Raw genomic sequence first — 18,337 nt, forward strand, 5'->3', positions numbered from 1 at the left:
GTCAGTGTCGTAAGAACATCCGAAGGTGTCAGTCATGTTTATCTACTGTGGATATTGCTCAAGCAAAATGACAAGTTACATATCTGCTTATTACATTGTAATTATGGTTACTGCTGTTAGAAACACACACTAAAAACACACCAGGAGGATGTCAGCCACAAGACTACAGCAGGTGTTTCAATCAGCAAATGCTGAAGGACCATCGCGTTTCTAAGAGCGATTTAGTTCCGGGAATGATGCACAGATTCAGAGAGCTCCGTGAGCGGTTCTAGCCTTTGGGAAATAGTGTGGGTCTGATAAATCAGTGCTTTTTCGAACGGATCTTTAACAACAGCACGTCTCACGCGAGTAAATGGGACTTATTTTCAACATCTTGTCTTCAAAAGCATTCCCATTAAAAATGTTTCCAATCAGATTTAGCGGCTTGCAACAGAAAACCGAAGCAAAAAACACACACACACACACACACACACACACACACACACACACACACACACAGCGAGCAGACACAATATCAATCCACAGCTTTTTCCCCCTAAATTGTCTTTGAGCTCTGATCTGAGTGAGTAACATCTTTACTATTCCCTGAGGGGAAATTAGTCATCTCAGCTGTCTTGCAGGAACGTAGAAGTGTGAGGGACAGAATCAGCTCAGATTTAGAGATTTGCTTCAGGACACTTTGAAGCGTACATGTGTCAACATATAATAATATCATGTACATGTAATAATATGCATTTCATTTTTACTAATGAATAGTTCATGCAGCAATAAAAGCATAAAACAATCTTGTAAAGAACACATTACTTTCACTCAACCATACCAAGTTGTTTTTTTTAGCAGTAGGTGTGCGGTTGTTTAATATTGTTACTGCACTATTTTCAATGGAGGACATAGATTGTATATGATGTATAAACTGTGTATCATGTCACACCAGTGCTTGGAAAACATTTGTCGATGTTAACTTCTCAGTGTTTTGGTCCAAACAGAGCTGCGGCGTGTTTTCATTCCAGCCTCCAGATGTATAGCCCAGCTACGCCACTCATACTGGATACAAGCTCAGGAATGCAGCTCCTCTGAGCTTTTGTATTACGTTCGAGCCATGCATGCATCTGTCTGAGGAATTCACATACTACAGATGAAGAAATGAATCTAACGCTCTGAAACACTGAACCGTCCATCCCGGTGATGTGACAATGGATATTTTGTCGGCCGAAATCAGACTTCTTCTAGGAATTGTAAATTCCACAAGCCCACAACAAAATGAGAGCTCTATACACAGCGGTGTCGGCTAATTTCAGCCTTTCTGAGTGGTGAGTACCACTCACAATAGTAAATGGGTTTAGCTGTTCGCTGTGCCCACAGAAACCAAATCTCAGTTTGGCTGCTCCACTTCTGGTGTTTCAGTAGACTTTCCTCTAACAATACACATTTATATCCGTGGGTTCAACAACATTAAGCAGGATAATTAGATTTTTGGAAGCAGGTTTAAAAGGTTTCTGAATATTTTTTTTCTTTTACATAACAAATCAAATTTCTCTGCAGAGCTTTATTGTAGGATGTGTATTTATTTGAACCCTATTCTACAAATTTAAAATTCTCTTTTACAGTCGAGGGTGTCTTCTGACGGCTGATGGCACCGCTGGGTGCTGTGTCTATTTCTCCAAAAATTAAGTGTTATTCTCATGTGAATACTACAAGCATCTGCTGCTAGAGAGAAAAACACATTATCCCCCTGGCCAAACATCACACGTCAAGACACACACATAACTCTGAATGTAGGTGCAAATACATCAGCATTTACTGCTTTTACATGTGGGCAAGTGTTGTAACTATAATCCAGCAGCAGGGTGTCCTTTCCATCTCTCTTAAATCTCATAAATCATAAGCTCTGCTCTCTATCGGTCCAATATACCAGAAAAGCCTGAGTTTTTATAGGTGTTGCATTACACTTACAGCTCATGCAAGTCAGTAGCATCTGGCCAAAGTCCCTCTTGTGGACACAAGAAGTCTAGCACTGTCCTTCAGGTGACTCCTTGCAAGTGCTTTTCTACAACTCATTATATAAACTCGTTAAAAAGCTTTAGCGCCGACATATTTGTAACTAATTTGCTTGTACTTGATGAAAGATCAAACTCCCATTTATTACACTAATTTCAAATCTCTCGCTCGTAATTAGCAATCTCGTAATCTTATAATTATAGAGGAAGTTGCTGTCAGGCAAACAGCAATAAGCTTAGGGCGAAATTCAACTTAGATGCAAAGTGACCTCCAATCAGAGAATCAGTTCATCCACCTCAATGGAAATGAATGCAAAACCCTGATGCTGCAGCAGGGCCCTTTCTACAGTGTGTTTATTCTCTGTAACGGATTTGTCCTTTCAGTGAACTCTGCCCTCTATCTCCAGCGCCATGCCAGTGTTGTCTGTTATATTTCTGAAAACAAGGTGAATCACCTTCTTCTACCTGACAAAGGAATTCATTATCCTTTCCCCCCCAGAGGACGCACAAGTTGTCTTCTCAAATGTGTTTGTGGTATGGCTACGCTCCAAAAAGGAAGAGGGTGCAGTGATGTGCTAACAAGGATGAGACTGACTTCCAAACTCATGAATAAACTCTCATTTCACGTCTTCAGTTTCAGCTGAGGCGCACCAAACCCCCCCCCCACCCCACCCACCCACTTGAGTTGAAAAAAAAAAAGAATGGGGAAACAATAAATGCAAGAGCAGCAACATATTCATGGAAAGCATGAATATCAGCTCAACATCTGTCTCAAATCTTACATTGTTCGCATTGTTGTTTGCTTCAGTTTTTCTTTTTCTTTTTTCTTTTCTTGGAGCGCTGACATAACCAGTATAAGCAAGCAGCCTGGTCTTTCACATACAGCTTTTTTTTTTTTTTTTTTTTAACTCCTAATTTGTAGCAAAGAGAGCCAGTCATCATTTTGGAAACTTTACTGTAACAGAATGAGATGCTAAAAGTAAAACATTTATGCTTCAATCTAAATTCTTGTTTCTCTTCTTTGAAATAGAAAAAAGGATTAAGGATGTCTAAATAGTGGCATCATCAAGGACAAATCCTCCAGCAGTGAAGTAAATTGAAAGACATTCCTCAGTTTTTATGGTCACAGTTTAATGTATCCAAATTGTGGAAAAATAAATAAATAAATCACATGTCCAACATGTAACATATGGCTCTCAGGATGTTGATAATGATCGGCTGTGACAGTTGATAATAGCTCATTCATTAGGCCGTTAAATATAGATTATCTTGCCATTACCAAGGCTATTGGTGCAGCTGGCACCGGTCCACATTTGGATTCCCCAGCAGAGAAAAGGTGCCAACAGTTTGACATCATGCCCAACTCCTGACAATGCTCTGGGAGAAATTAGAGTGAAAGCACAATGATTGCTAAAGACAACCAGAAAACAGCGGAGCGAGACGAAGAGGCATGTTCTGTTCTCTGAAATGCAAAGGAAAGGTCAAGTTATTTGACAGAAGATGCAAGGAAAATATGCGACATCTGTTTCTTAATGTGACAATTTAGGCTTGGCACAGAGAGACACCTTCTAATGAAATGCACATGCGACAAGAGGAGAGAGAGAGCGAACGGGAAGCTAGTCGCTGCTGTAAAGACGTTTAAATCTCCCACACTCTGATTATCGGGACATTTTCAGCTTCCCAGTGTCTGATTCTGTCTGAAATGCTTGAGCGGTGCACTGGGTGAAGAGGCGTGAGGCCTCAGTGATAAATGATAGCTTAGAGTCCCACACATCATCCTCTGTACGACGGCACGTGCAGCTGCAACTTAGCGGACTCCTAACCAACATTCTGCAATTTCAGTAAGAGGAAAAATAAGCCTGCAGCGGTTGTCCACGCTTTGTATCAACAACGCAGCTAGTTTATCTCTGCGTTAAGTAGATCCGCTAAGCTAAAGCAACAATACTGTCATCATTAAGCATGGTTCAGGAAAATGTCAGAGTGATAAAGAAGACGTGTCATTTGAATGTCCTGAGTTGATATTTGGACAAAGCTGTTTAACTCTGGTAAAGTATGCACCACATTTGACTAAAAAACTGGTTGATTAAATACACTTTGGTCCATGAGTGTGCTTAAGGGCTTAGCATTTGTTGATCTTTGGGACCGTAGAAAAATTATTTGGGGCGGAGGAGAGGCTTGACGCTCATGTTCCTTTTTTTTTAAAGGAAAGCAAGACCCGTCCCAGTGGTATTGATATTTTTCTTTGAATCCTGCCCTTGACTGAGAAGCAAAACATAAAAAATAATGGTGCACACTTATGACATTAATGCCTGTGTAATGGAATAACAAGAGGCACCAATAACCACATGAAAAGCAGGGAAATTACAGGCAAATTTATGACATTTAGTTACGGGCACAATGTTGTGTGTATAAACAGAGCTCCACAGGCCTTGGTAACAATTTGGTCGATGACGGATGTGTATATTCAAGATAATGTGTGTTCTAGTTCTGCAGTTATGGGCCTATATGAGCAACAATAAAACAGCTCAGATAAAACTGTGACTTCCAAGTTTAAAATCTGTTTTGAAGATGATCTACTTCTGTTTTTTTTTACATGATTTTATTCATGGTTCATGAATTGGGCGGTGCGATTAGCTGTATACAGGGAACCGATGTGTCTGTCATTGCTGCTCTGTGAACAATGCTCAGATGATGGTATTTGGGAAAGACACTGCAACTGCTGTTAGTCACCTATGACTGGAAGTAGACTCAGTGACTTAACAGCTAACGTTAATCAATGCTACACTAGCAAAATAAATTAGTGATACATGATGCGCAATTTAGGGAGTGAAAAATAATATTTTGTTTACAGTGAAAGGATGTTATATATATAAGATAGCTTGTCGTGTTTCACAAAAGTAGCCAATTCTGTCCAAACAAATGTATGTTTCTATACAACTAAACTGCATTCTCAATTACATTTTGAAGGAAATGTATAATATTGTTTTGAAATAAAGGTATTTTTTTCTAACCGTTGAGGTCACAACCCTCAGTCAGGAGACCAGGTTTCATGTCCTGACAGGTCGATTTGTCTTAATGTTAGGTTTCGTTTTTACTCACTGTGTTTGCTGTTTGGTTAGCTTTAGGGAAATTTCCCGCTTTGGTTGAAACTTTCACAACAAATACTACAACTGCATATTAGAAAGGAGTGGCTATAGAACAATAAAATAAATGCCACTGGTATGTTCATTAGAAACTTATTTTAAGTTACAAACAAACATAATCCGGCAAGAAATACATTCACCTCAAACATCAATCAAATTTTTTTGCACAGCAATGTAATTTGTGGGGACATTTCTTCTAGCAACTACACAGTAAACATGAACAGTTTCTAATTTTGTACTATTCTATTCAATTTTCCTGTTATTTTACTGATTTTTCGTTTTGTTAAATTACTATTATCTAGTAAATCATGCTGTTTACATTTTTTTTCAAAAAGGCCAAAACTGTACAAAATTTCCACATCAAAAATCAGTTGTTTTACAAAAACTTACTTGTTCTCTTACAATGTGTGACGATAAAAATACACAGTAATTCAGCTTAAAATACAATAATTGTTATAGATATTTTCAATTTTTGAACAGCTTTTGATCATTACAATATTCCACATTTTTACAGGGTATTTTATTATTTTTTACAGTACATATAATCGTGATGGGGAAAATAATGTATCTTAATAAGTAGGGATCACTGGCTTCTACATACAATAAAGCTCTCTTGGAAACCGTATATGGTTGTGATGGTAAAATTACTATTTTCAATTTAACCATTTGATCTTGTTTTGTATTCAGTCTCATTTTAACCCAGCATAAGAAATGAAATACTTCCTTCTGTGCTTAACAAATAATTTTCATACAGTCCCTTACTTTTACCTTTACGCAAGCATGCTTTCATGCAAATCAGCATACAGGACAGTCAGAAAAAAACCCATTTATTTTAATGTACATTCTTTTCAGCAGCTCGACCGTTTACCAATTTATTCCATGCGTCAAAGTCAGGGATCAGGTGATGATTAATGCTCATAGATGCTCAGCAATGATGCGAGTTGCAATTTAAGCTGAAAATGGATGAAAAAGGTGAAACTGCATTTTTTTGCAAATAACCACTAACACAAAAAGAAGCAAAAGGAAAACTATTAGTTTAGATATATATATTAGATTATTACACAAAATGACGCCCAATAATGGCCGTGAAGCAGCAACATCTCCACCGTTCATCATTTTATCAATTAGTAGTGGAGCGAGCAGGACCACGGCCACCAATGCTGCGTCCTGATTGGTCCAAGCGCAGAACTCGTAATATTCAGCGCCCCCATATAAACCCGTGCAGACTTGACATCGGTGCGATCTGTCATGCAAGTCAAAAGGATAGTGAGGAGTCCAGTGTAGAGAAAATTGCCGGCAGCCTACTTGTTATAGCCCACATTTATTCTGTTTTTTTTGGGGGGGCTTTTTTTTTGTTGTTGTTGTTTTTTTTCTTTCTCCTTTTTCTGCGCTGCTCGAGGTTTTTTTTTCTTTCTTTCTTTCTTTCTTTTTTTTTTTTTTTCTTGGAGCGTCCTTCTTATGAATTACACACAAAGCAGGAGGCGTCTCTTTACATTTAGTTGTATCATCTGTGTTGAGAGGACGATGCCTTTGAGGACCGGACTTTTTCTCCTGATGGTGCTGAATGCATCTGCATATGAACTGGATCAGAACGAGTCCTATTCGCCCAGGAGAGCACGCTTTTCTGCCAATAGCCCTTGTAAGTAACACGCTGCTTCCATCTGCATATCTTAGAGTGCACTGCTTGCTTTCTTTCTTTCTTTTTTAATTTTACGCACCGTTCATACACTGCACAGCCTTTACATTTGCTCGCATACTCTGTGGAGATTTCATTTTTTCTTTTTTCTTTTTTTTTGGCCTATGCAGCCTTTTCTGTCTAAACGAGCGCATTGATTCACGGAGAAGGCTGCGGGATTAACGCTGTGGTTTTTGCCGGTGTCCTGCCGGCAACAGATGAGCATGGAGCTTGGTGCTGACACCTGAGAGTGCAGGCTGTGTCATGCTGTTTAGTGTCTTTCTCGTAGCTTTTGGCTGCAGCATACGTTACACCAATCAGCCTTGTAGTGGACTTCAGAGCAATAAAACACATCGTTGCATGTGTGTGTGTGTGTGTGTGTGTGTGTGTGTGTCTCCTGTGGAGCCTTGAAGTCAGAGAAAGAAGTAGGTTACACCGTTGTACCTTTTTTCCCTTCAGCCTTGTCACTGGGGCTGTGCCTTTGGGAGAAATCCATGCAACCCTTATTAGTTGACACATCAAAAGAAAAGAAGTGAGAATCCCTTGTACTAACGTTGCACTGCAAGGCACAGATCTGCATGTCTCCATTCAAATGTTGACTTTTTTTTTTTTCCTCTTGAACACAAAGACGCAGCTCAGTGGGTAAAAAGGGATGCTCGTTCCCTTTCTGCAGGAATTGCTTCATCATCATAAGATTTGCTGCTCGCTCTCTCTGTATTTTGAGAGCAATCTCTGGTCCCTGATGGCAGGCAGACTTTATCTGACTGTGCAGGTCAACATGGGGCCCCAGATTCAGAGGCTGCCAAGTAGGCTTAGGCTCCTCGGTGACATTTCTTAATGGTTATTACAAAGGATTTGAGTCGGGCTGCTTGCCATCTTCAGTGGATTCTCGGATGTAGAATGAGCAAAGCCAACTATCTGGATACACTGATTTCCAGATTATGTTTTATAGCTCTGTCTTGGTGTAAAATTTCGAGCCGGCTGCATAGACTTTGAGCTGTGTCCCCTATGGCCTGAGATTTTCAGTTTTTTTGGCACATGGATCGAAGGGCTGAATGCTGCTGCAGGGTGGCTGTTTGAGAGGGTTTTTTACAAAGATGGGGATCAGGGTTGCTGGTGGGTTAATCATCCTAATAACTATTCCAGTCATGTGACACTCCTGAAATGAGCATGGCAGCAATTTCTGAATGTGTATTTTCATTATGTAGCTGTGCATAGGATTAATTTTGGGTGTTTAGCTGAGATGTGACATGTGCTTAGTTAATAGTTTAGAGGCAAGGTCCTCAAATTCGGTTTGACAATTTGTGTGAAATAATGGAAGACAGAGCCTGGTGGCAGTATATGTTAGTGTGTATGTGTGCACGAGGGGTACAAGTGTGTATGTTTATGTGTGTCTACAGGCACGCCAACAATTTTCAGGAAACTCTTTGGTATTTCTGGTGCTGTTCATCCAAGTGCTGCTGAAAAGAACCAAACAGTGGAATATAAGTCCCTGCCAAGAGAGAAGTGCAGTAGTGCCAAATAGAGTCTGAGACTTTTAGAGCTGTAAGGTGTCCAATCTCCAGTCAAGTCACTGTTTGCCCCGAGTGACTGTACGTCTTTTGTGAATCACCAAAGTATGAAAATTCTCTTTTGTTCGCTGCATTTTTTAGCTGAAACCCTGGCAACCCTTGTGTAATGAGCTCAGTGAGTGTGCAGTGATTCCCAGTGAACCCACTGTTGGCTCCCCTGCTGATGGTTCATTCTCTGTGCCCACAGCAGATGTGGCACGCTGTCTCAACAGTGCCCTCCAAGTTGGCTGCGGAGCCTTCGCCTGCCTGGAGAACTCAACTTGTGACACAGATGGCATGCATGACATCTGCAAGTCCTTCCTATACAGTGCTGCTAAATTTGACACTCAGGTATATATTTTCATTCTCTCTATTGTGCACATGAGCTGTGTGGGAATGCACGGGGCGGAACTGTCCGGGCAAGACATTTGTGAAGCGTTGCTCTTGTTCGTTTTGTTTAACAGGGTAAAGCATTCGTGAAGGAGAGCCTTAAGTGCATTGCCAATGGCATCACCTCCAAGGCATTCCCCACCATCCGCCGCTGCTCCACCTTCCAAAGAATGATATCTGAAGTCCAGGAGGAGTGTTACAGCAAGCTGGACATCTGCACTGTGGCCCGATCTAATCCAGATGCTATTGGTGAAGTGGCACAGCTACCAAGTCACTTCCCCAATAGGTGAGATCTTCCTCGACTGTGTGTACTGTACGAGCGATGGCTGCAAAACAAAAGCCCAGTTCTCCAGGAATGGATAATAAGACAGTGGAATGTATCTGCTGTTCATTTTAAGTGAATGAGAGACACATTGACACAGAGTGCTGTTCGTATTACAAATGCACAAATACACGGCCCTTTAGCCCTGATTTATGCAGCAGAACAGATGGCGACATTTGTATTGATTTCCATGTTTTGGTTACCATCTGCTTTATACATTCTTTCTTACAATGAAAGAAAATCAAACAGGAATATCAAGGTTGGATGTTTTCGTTCCTATTGTTTTTGTAATGCATGTAGGATTGCAGCTTGGGAGTGGATACAAAAGGATAGGAGGGTGGAGCATGAAGCCTATAGTGACAGGAGTGACAGGAGCCAGGATGGTTACTCCCATATGGATGACCTCAAACCGTACAGCACGTGTGCAAATACAGACAAACGCGACATGCAGATTTGAATCATTACAGAGCACAGAGATTTCTTGCCATGCCGCACTTTTTTTTTTTGGGTTCAAGCTCCTAAAATCCATTCTGTGCTGCTTTGTTGTCCTAGGTTTTATGGTAAGCTGCTACAGAGCCTGATGGACTGTGATGAGGACACAGTGGATCGCGTTCGGACCAGCATGGTGTCACGGCTGGGCCCAGAGATGACCATGCTTATTCAGCTGCTGCAGAACAAGCCCTGCCCATCCACTGCTGTGGCTGCAGCTGCTGCCATCCCAACTGGAGTGGAGGGCCGTGGGAGCTGGCGCTGGTCCATGGGTCCCCATATGTACAAGATCCAGCCTAATCTGCGAAACAGAGACTCTGCCAGTCATTTTGGCAAAAAGCGCTCTGCTAGTGACAGCTCCTAACTTCCACTCAGATTCAGAAAAACAAAACAAAACAAAAAAAACTCCACACACTCCTCAAAACATCATGAAAGCTCCTCTATTCCCTAGGGGTGATAGAAACCCATTCCTCCGCTAGACTGGAAGTTACAGAAATGTGCACCTCTAGGGAATGTCGGACCGCCCATAGAGTTGATATCAGTTTGATTGTTGTTATATTGTATATCCTACACTTTAGGCTTGAGAGAACCCCTCTTCCATCAACTGTTTTAAACGTGTCCACTCACAGTTAGTGTCGAACATGTGGCTGTTGCATTCGTGCAGCACGGTCCTGTTCACTCCTCTTCACATCCTCCAACAGAGATGGATCCTTAAGAAGTCTTTTGATGCCAAGCAAAAAAAAAAAAAAAAAAAAAAAAAAAAAAAAAAAAAAAAAAAGAACAGCCATAGTGGTTCATGCCTCTAGAGCACAAGCCAGTACTTTAAAAAAACACAATTTCATAATTCTGACATTTGTTCATTAATAGAAATCACTAGTTGGATTAGTATTGGTTCATTTTTAGGAATGAGAAATTATTGGTCAATGTATCAAATATTTCAGCAGTGAAACCAGTCAAATTGTGAGCATGAGATGTGGAAATGAGTTTCATAGCAATCTTCTGAACCTAGCATAACACTTAAATGTACTGTATACTAAGTTATCAGAGACAGCCATAGCTAGCCCTCTAAAAGAGAGTGCTCACACGGAGTGAGGTCTGTAGAGGTTTCATGACAACCTTTGAGAGGTTACCTTAAACTGACCAAAAAACTTCAAACTGCCCTGAATGCTATTCATGAAATACCAAAATTCTGTAAAGCTATAGCACTTATAATTTTTTTTTTCTGATGGCAGATGTAGCCATGGTCATGTGTTTCAAATCATTATCCTGCACATAAGGATTGTCCAGGTCATGGCCAAGTCTATCAGAAAAAGTCCTTTTTTTTTTTTTTTTGCATATCTTGTATCCAGACACTTGCAATGCATAAGACTGTTGAGCTCTACAGTATATGTGGGACCATGTTTAGTGGGATCTGTATCCATGTTCTTAACTGAGTGTGAAGCAGTCGTGTATGTGCAGCAGCTGATTAGCACGTTCACCGATGAGACTGAGAGCAGCCATCTTCTTGGACTGATGATCATCATTCTCTGAGGTGAATCATGTGACATACACACTGGCTTCCAGTGTCAAGATGGAGAATGACTATTTAAAAACAACAAAAAAAAGCCTTGTTGGAATGATATTTATTTTCCTACTTTATTATTTAATTTTTTTTTTTATTTTAATGCATTATTGTAGTTTTAATTAGTTTACAGATTTAAAAAAGAAAAAAAAAGAAAAAAGAAATAGCAGTTCAGTCATGGCTCCTATTTGAACATGAGCTCTATGCCAAAAAAAAAAAAGAAAAAAGAAAAAAAAAAGTGAGCTGACACTCTGGTGACTGAATGGGACCCATGTCATGACTCTGTGCTGGCCATAGGGGAACAAGGTTGGTCATTCAGGTCAGGTGATCTACTTTATGGGTGTTACAAGGGACCACAACAAAATGTTAGCTTGGTTTTGACACGCTTTCTGGTTTAAAAAAGAAAAGAAAAGAAAAGGATTGTCATTGCAGCTGCTAGATGTTCAGTGCTGGAGGTTTGTGCACATTATGGAGGACTGACCAGGTATAACGACAGGAAAGCAAACACCAGCATCAAGTGCCACTTTAGGGACGTTTTTTGATGGTTGCAGCAAGAATGCAAAAGAATAATGTGATATCTAATCTATCGTAAATACATTCTAAATATCTGATTGACGTTGGACCACGTCACTCAGAGTTAGAAACTGAATAAAAATATGTTTGATGTTTTATGATAAGACTACATTGGCATTAAGCTTCAAACAAGCAGCAGGTAGATGTGTGTAAAGAAACTGAAATATAGCTGTTACAGAAACGTGATGCAACTTTGCTGTTTTGGTTGCTTTGTTCTTTATTGTTCAGTTAGATGGATCCATTTAAAGCAGCTTTAGGCTGTTATAGTTTGTAAGTATGAGGAGATGTCGCAATGAAAAGGCCCAGTAGACTTTATCCTTTCTGCAATTTTCTTTCCAAAGCTCGTTTCATGGCCTTCAGGGATCAAGACAATCATTCAGAATCGGTAGATTAGTACAGAGTCATAGTCACTGAGAACAGTCTTCATGCTGGTGTTTGCTTTCAGCCGTACCTAGTTGATAGACAGTGGTTTGGCACCATGAACTTCAATGGGATAATCAATGGCTTAAGTTAGTAAATTAAGTAAGTTTAGAATAAATTGCATATATTTGTGCACATTAAAAAAACAGTATGGGGGTTAACTTTGCACCAGGACTGGGTTCAGTTCACTATTATAATAATGAAATTATCCAATTCAACTAAGTCCAATTCTTGAAAATCCAAATCTTGCAAATTGGTCACCCTAAAATTGTTTTATTACAAAAACTATAAGAAATAATTGTCAGATTTTTTCACCTTACCTGCAAGAAAGGAGCTGAACCCAGCCCTGTTTGTGACAAATGGTGAATTTATATATTGTCCTGGATTTCTAAGAGCGAAGCGCAGACCAGAAAATGAGAAGTTTTATTTTTCAGTGTCAGTTTAATAGCTATGTTAAGAATTCCAAACTATGCAATAATCACACACAAAGGATTCACAGCAACACAGAAATTGACCTTTATTTCATTCAGTGCCAGCTGATGCTGTGTGAATAAAGCAGCAGCATGTGTGCTCTCATACTGCACTCCCAGTGTGAAGGCATTGCTCCTCTATGATGCTTTCTGTTTCTGTGTTTTTTTGTAAACCGGCGTTCCTTTTGTTCTGTGAATGCGATCATTTCTTTTGTGTCATGTGGTGCGAAAGGACAGCTGTTCTGAAGGAATCACTTGGGAAGTTAAGAGCTATAGTCACACTGTAGTATATCCTAGCTTATATTTTATGTTAAATATGCACTTTGCATCTTAACCACTATAAAGGGCATTGAAACATTCAGTACATGTGCAACTGAGGCATATTTTATTTACCCAGTGAATGGAGATAAGTTTGAATACTTTGCATCCTGAAGGGTCAGGGCTTCTTCATGTACTATTGATACATATGTCTGTATCTTTGTTGTCCATGGGTAAATCCAAAACCCAACAGCTGCTGCTAAACTGTTACTACCCTGTATGATGCTGTCCGGATGCCCCTCTACTGTGGCCGCTCTGACCCGTCAACACACAGTGAGCTCAGCATCAGTCCACACTTGCATTTTAATGTCTATCCATGTCTTCATATTTATTTTCTATGAACATTCCTCGTGTCAAATATATTTGGCAAGGGCAAATTGACTGTTTCCTCACCAAGTAAAAATGTAACGGTAATTTTGGAGAATGTACCTGTATACTGAATGTCTCTTTCGACATGCCCAAGTTAGGTGACCAATGAAGGCGATTAGGTAAAAAAAAAAAGAAAAACAAAGTAAGAAAAGTATTTGATTTCTTTCTGTTTTAGATTTTAATTCAACTTTAGGGTGCTTAAGGTGGTACTGGAGTATTGTTAAATTGACCCATGGTGAGTTTTGTGAAACTGTTCCTGTCAATACTAGAGACTAAAATCTCCCTCACTTCTGGCACTTCATGGTACTCTTTCCTCTCAAGACTTGAAATAGATTGATAAATGTTGTCGTGCTTAAACAAAATCAAAAAGCTTCAGTGACTAGTAAAGTTTATTTTGTATTCATATATAAGTGACAGTTATTTTACTATCAGATTCAAAAAGTTATTGCAGATATTAGGAGATTACTGAAGTTCCTGATACCGATGCTATGTAACGCATGATTGACCCTTGTGAATCACTTGCACTTTAAAATATACCCATATACATATATGCCCATACTGTGTATATGTTTGGGTTTCTCCTCTGTACTGAAAAGTCATGAAAGATACAAATGCATCAATTGTGTGTCTTTTGCTGATCAGAAATAAAATATTTATCATATCTGGCATATGGTATGAAATATGTTGCTTTGCTCTTGTTTCACTCATTTGGATCCATCATAATTTGCAGATCTGCATCAACATCTACCAATTTAACGTCCTTTCAGTCGACATTCTTCCCCATCAGTTGCCCCAAAACATCCAGAGAAATGTCTCTTGACTTATTGACGCTGGTTTGTCTGTCATCAAACTGCCAAATTAGCTGTTTAATGGATGGAAGCTGATGAAAACGGAGGACGGTTTTACCCCCCGTTTGTTAGATAAGCTTTATGCTCTGGCTGTTAAAGATGTTTGGGAACATGCTAGTAGGTCTCCTCAAAAAACCTCAAATCACAAGAAGAGAGAATAACAAACTGCCTTGACCTTCCAGCTATTTGCCAATGTGTCAGTGTGCTGTTGTGTGACAAAGGCATGGAGTGTGTTTTCTGAAAGGCTTGTGCTGCTTTTTCTGGATTGCTGTTTCCCTTCATCACCACTCCTTCAAACCAGACCGCAAATTCGACAGTAAATATGTCAATCGTGACACCACAACAATATCCAGGGCTATTAGCATTTCTAATTTCCCCAGCAAATGAAAAAATGAAAAGAGGTCAGTCCTTGGGTTGCCATCATCCCAAACATTTGGCGTCAGCTTCCAAGTATTTGCATGTTGCAGCTTCAGTGCTCCAACTGAATATGAAACTCCTTCTTTCTAATCCGGGCGCTTTCCAACTACGTGATTCAGATCTTTATACTTTGACCCAAGAAATCTGACTTCCTAATGTGTGATAAATTCCGTCTTTGAGAATGCAGAGCCTACCAGTGGATGCAGGAGTGGAGGTGGCACTAAACTGCATATAAAATGGGAAATGAACAACAGCAGCAACAATAGTAGCAAGTGACAGCTTTCAGGTTAGCAGTGTGACAGCAAAATAGCAGCCAGAGCACAGCTACCAGAGAACAGCTGCTTATTTACACATCCCACTGATTATTTGGAACCGTGTTTTTAGCTGCCTGAACAATGTCCATAGAGTCACTCTCCCTTTCAGCTTTGCTTTAGTCTCATCTGTCCACTGAGGGGTTTATCTGGCTCTGATTCACTACCTAACTATTTCTTCGTGCTGTTTGGTTTTGGGTGCAGAATTTCCTGCTTTCTTTAAATGAGGCTATTAAAGCAAACTGAAACAGAAAAGGTACAGGTTAGAAATCTAAAAGAATGAGCTCAAAGAAGCTGTGTAGCCTCGCCGTGTGAGGGAAACTGTAAGATCAGAATGATTATTATTAAATGTGGGTGCATCACCACCTCTGTCACATTATGCATTGTCATCTGATACATAAAACTATCGATCACAGCCACCACACAGAGGAAGATGCATTGGATACATGTGCTATGAAAAGAGTGTCTGTCATATGAGACTAACAGGGGACTCAAACTGACTGGATGATGAAATGGCTTTGCTTCCTTTCTGTTCATATAATGTTTGTCTTGGTGGTGAGCGAGCCAATATGGAACCTTTCAGTTTGAGCTTTTGGAGCCGTCAAGTGTTTTCCCGAAACTACCTCTGACTAGACAGGCTTCATCTGCACTAGTCGAGTTCACTATTTAACAGATCTCCTCTAAAATCTCACTCACCTGGAGTTCTGCTACCAAGCGACAACTTCTGAGGGGAACAGTGAAGCTGACATGGGAGTACCAAAAGCTGCAGTCCTCTAAATCACCACTAGAGGTTGGCTCCAAAAGCGAATCAATCCACATAGACTTCCATGCTGAAGTGTCCATCTTTAGAGCAGAAATAAACATGTTTCCAGACTGGAACAAAAACGCTATTTTGGTCTCTATAGATAATTCCAACATGCATTGTAGGAGGTGTACATTTTTACAGAACTCACTTCTTTAAATTGTACTAATCCATACAATGATGCATAATTAAGGGCGTGGCCACTTTGAGTGACAGGTGAAGGAGCTACACCTCTTTGCTCCTTTTTGATTTCACCTGGGATTAGGCAGAGTCAGGCATTAGTCAAGAATGGCTGGAGCCCCCACACTGAGCTTCAAAACCACTCTGTAGATAACATATGGATCACAGAGGGTTCGTCCATCTTTATATACAGTCAGCAGAATATCCTGACTATATACATATATATATATATATCTGCTCTGCTCCTATATGGTCACTATATGCTTAAATGTCAGAATATGCCATTTAAAGGTTTCCTTGCAGTAACTGTGCACAACTTTCCTCTGCATCAAGTGAATTCCACAATTTAAGTTTGTCAATGCATTGTTTCTTATACTATGTTTCTTATTAGCTTTCTTTTTGAAACAGATGACTCCAAAAGATTTATCAGTAAGTTCTGTACAATGCATTACAAGTCCTGAAACTAACATCCCATCTTTTCCAGTGAATGACAAAAATAAGCACTCTGTTAAGCACCAATCATTAGAGCATAACACTGCTATGGTTTTTCCACACACCCTCAGCATGCGTGACAAATCCTGCAGGACCCATGAAGGAAGCTGAAGGACACAGAGAGCACCTCCTGATGAAAATGAACTTTCTTAAACTTCAGCACAAACGAGCTGAAACTGCAAAGTGACTGTTTGGTTTGAGAGCCTGAGGAAAAGAGGGGGCAGAACGCGAGAGGCTCCATGGACGCTAATCTCAGTCAGAGGGAGATATAATTTCATGCCTATTTAGAGAAGAGTCCTGAAGGGCTTTCTCATCAGCCGCTCTCCAGTCTCATGGATAGGTGATGCAGCAGCTCTGCACACAAGATTCTATCATCTCCTTCTTTAAAGAGACATTCACTCTCGACTCATCAATGGATTTAAAACACGAGCATGACAAACTGAACGCAACAGTTTCGAATCCGTCCATATGGTCTGTTTAGAAATCAGTCTCTCCCTGAGTCTTTCTGCCACAGTTACACAGCTGCAGTTATGTAGTGGGCAACTTTTAAAAGCAATTTGGATGGAATTACTGCTTTCAACACACAGAAACATCCTGTTGCCAGGAAACATTTGAACAGATTTTTGACCCTGTCTATTCACTTTGTTGCCTGTTGCTTGGACTGCTGCCGAGTGTATCACCGCCCTGACAATCACAACCGGAGCAATAATGAATAATGACGAAATTAGAATATCATTATGCAGATGCAATTCATACCATCTGCTTGTGTTTTTTTTTTGTTTTTTTTTTTAATTCAATGTTGCTGCTTTTTAAAACTTGTAGTGAAACGGCGATACAATTTAGCCATCAGATACAACGTTATGGGACCTTCTGCTTTGAAATGCTGCCGTATAAACCGCTTGCATGTCTATAAAAGACATCTGCCTGCAACGCTCAGAATGTCTCACAAATATGGGCAATAAATGCCACAGACCTCCAAAAGCACACTCATTTGCACAGCGTTGAAGGGTTCTGCCTGTCCTCCTTGGGAAAGCAGAGTGACCGTGAAGTCAGTGATCATAAATGACAATAGAGCTTCTGCTTCCAATCTGCAGGCGAGCAACAGACCCACCATTGTTTGTCATTGTTTTAACCTCTTGATCAAATTCTGAGGGAAGAAAGCAATGTATCCATAGTGCATGCATAGTGTCAGCAATTTGATGGGACAAATGAACAATGCACTGTGGTTAGTGCGGTTCGGCAATTACTTCTCCCCTCTCCCAGTGTGTTTTATATTCATTATGTCCTTCTCTTTCCCATGAAACTTGTGGCATATTCATCAGCAGTGTGACAAATTAGATGTGCAGTGAAATGGAGTATGACTGAGAGCAGTGGAAGATTAGATCCACTCCAATCTTACCCAGCAATCACTATCCCTTCATTTCTGTGGGGAAATACCCAAGGACGGGAAAGAAAATTAGATCAAATTTTACTGAAGAAAGGGCTGGAGTGGCAGGGGAAAGAGATGAAACAGAGCATTTTCCATTTCCGCTGAAGCATCTCTCTCAAAGCATTTGTCTTGGAATCAAATGCAGTGCAGTGCTTGGTTCTGAATATGCAAAATACGTAAAACTAAACATTTATTCACTTGCGCAGAAAATATAGGTAGATAGACAGATAGGTTTGGTGCACTTTGCCATAATCCATTTTGAACATTTGCACAACTCTGTGTAATTTGTGCATCTAGTGTCTGCTTTAGCCAATCAAACTGACGGAGCCAATTGAGCTTCGTATTCAGTCACTCCACTCGTGCAGCTGAAATGCTCTTGAACACTCTCAGTGTTGCTTTCTCTTGTAGCACCTGACTATTTTAACAGCTCTCCAACTGAACACTGGGAATAAGCAGGTAACCATGCTCCATGCAGTATAGCTTTAGTTTTTAGCAGAGATCGTTTATGGCTTTCCTTGGTGCCAGATGCACTTGTCCTTCCTTCTCTATGAGACCTGGAGGAAATGTTAAAACTACACAAG

General features: G+C 40.2%; 1 protein-coding gene across 2 annotated transcripts; it reads left to right on the forward strand.

Moving 5' to 3' along the window:
- The first annotated feature begins 6,535 nt into the window (after positions 1–6,535).
- Positions 6,536–13,959, forward strand: stc1 (stanniocalcin 1). 2 transcript variants are annotated; one of them, XM_008288654.1, is made up of 4 exons: positions 6,536–6,779; positions 8,574–8,716; positions 8,830–9,041; positions 9,630–13,959. In XM_008288654.1, exons 1-4 carry the CDS (start codon positions 6,599–6,601, stop codon positions 9,928–9,930), a joined length of 837 nt encoding a protein of 278 aa, XP_008286876.1. In that variant the 5' UTR covers positions 6,536–6,598; the 3' UTR covers positions 9,931–13,959. The 2 variants fall into 2 exon arrangements, with proteins under 2 accessions (XP_008286876.1, XP_008286877.1); XM_008288655.1 differs by having other exon boundaries at positions 8,577–8,716.
- The last annotated feature ends 4,378 nt before the right edge of the window (positions 13,960–18,337 follow it).

Source organism: Stegastes partitus, unplaced genomic scaffold (assembly GCF_000690725.1).
Source record: "Stegastes partitus isolate 25-593 unplaced genomic scaffold, Stegastes_partitus-1.0.2 Scaffold568, whole genome shotgun sequence".
Classification (NCBI taxonomy): domain Eukaryota; kingdom Metazoa; phylum Chordata; class Actinopteri; family Pomacentridae; genus Stegastes; species Stegastes partitus.

What these genes read in the sequence shown, in the direction of transcription:
- stc1 (XM_008288654.1), top strand. Translation starts at nt 6,599, where the DNA reads ATGAATTACACACAAAGCAGGAGGCGTCTCTTTACATTTAGTTGTATC. An exon ending in CTGCTAAATTTGACACTCAG is followed by an intron (nt 8,717 to 8,829) that starts GTATATATTTTC and finishes TTTGTTTAACAG; the next exon opens with GGTAAAGCATTCGTGAAGGA. An exon ending in CCAAGTCACTTCCCCAATAG is followed by an intron (nt 9,042 to 9,629) that starts GTGAGATCTTCC and finishes TTGTTGTCCTAG; the next exon opens with GTTTTATGGTAAGCTGCTAC.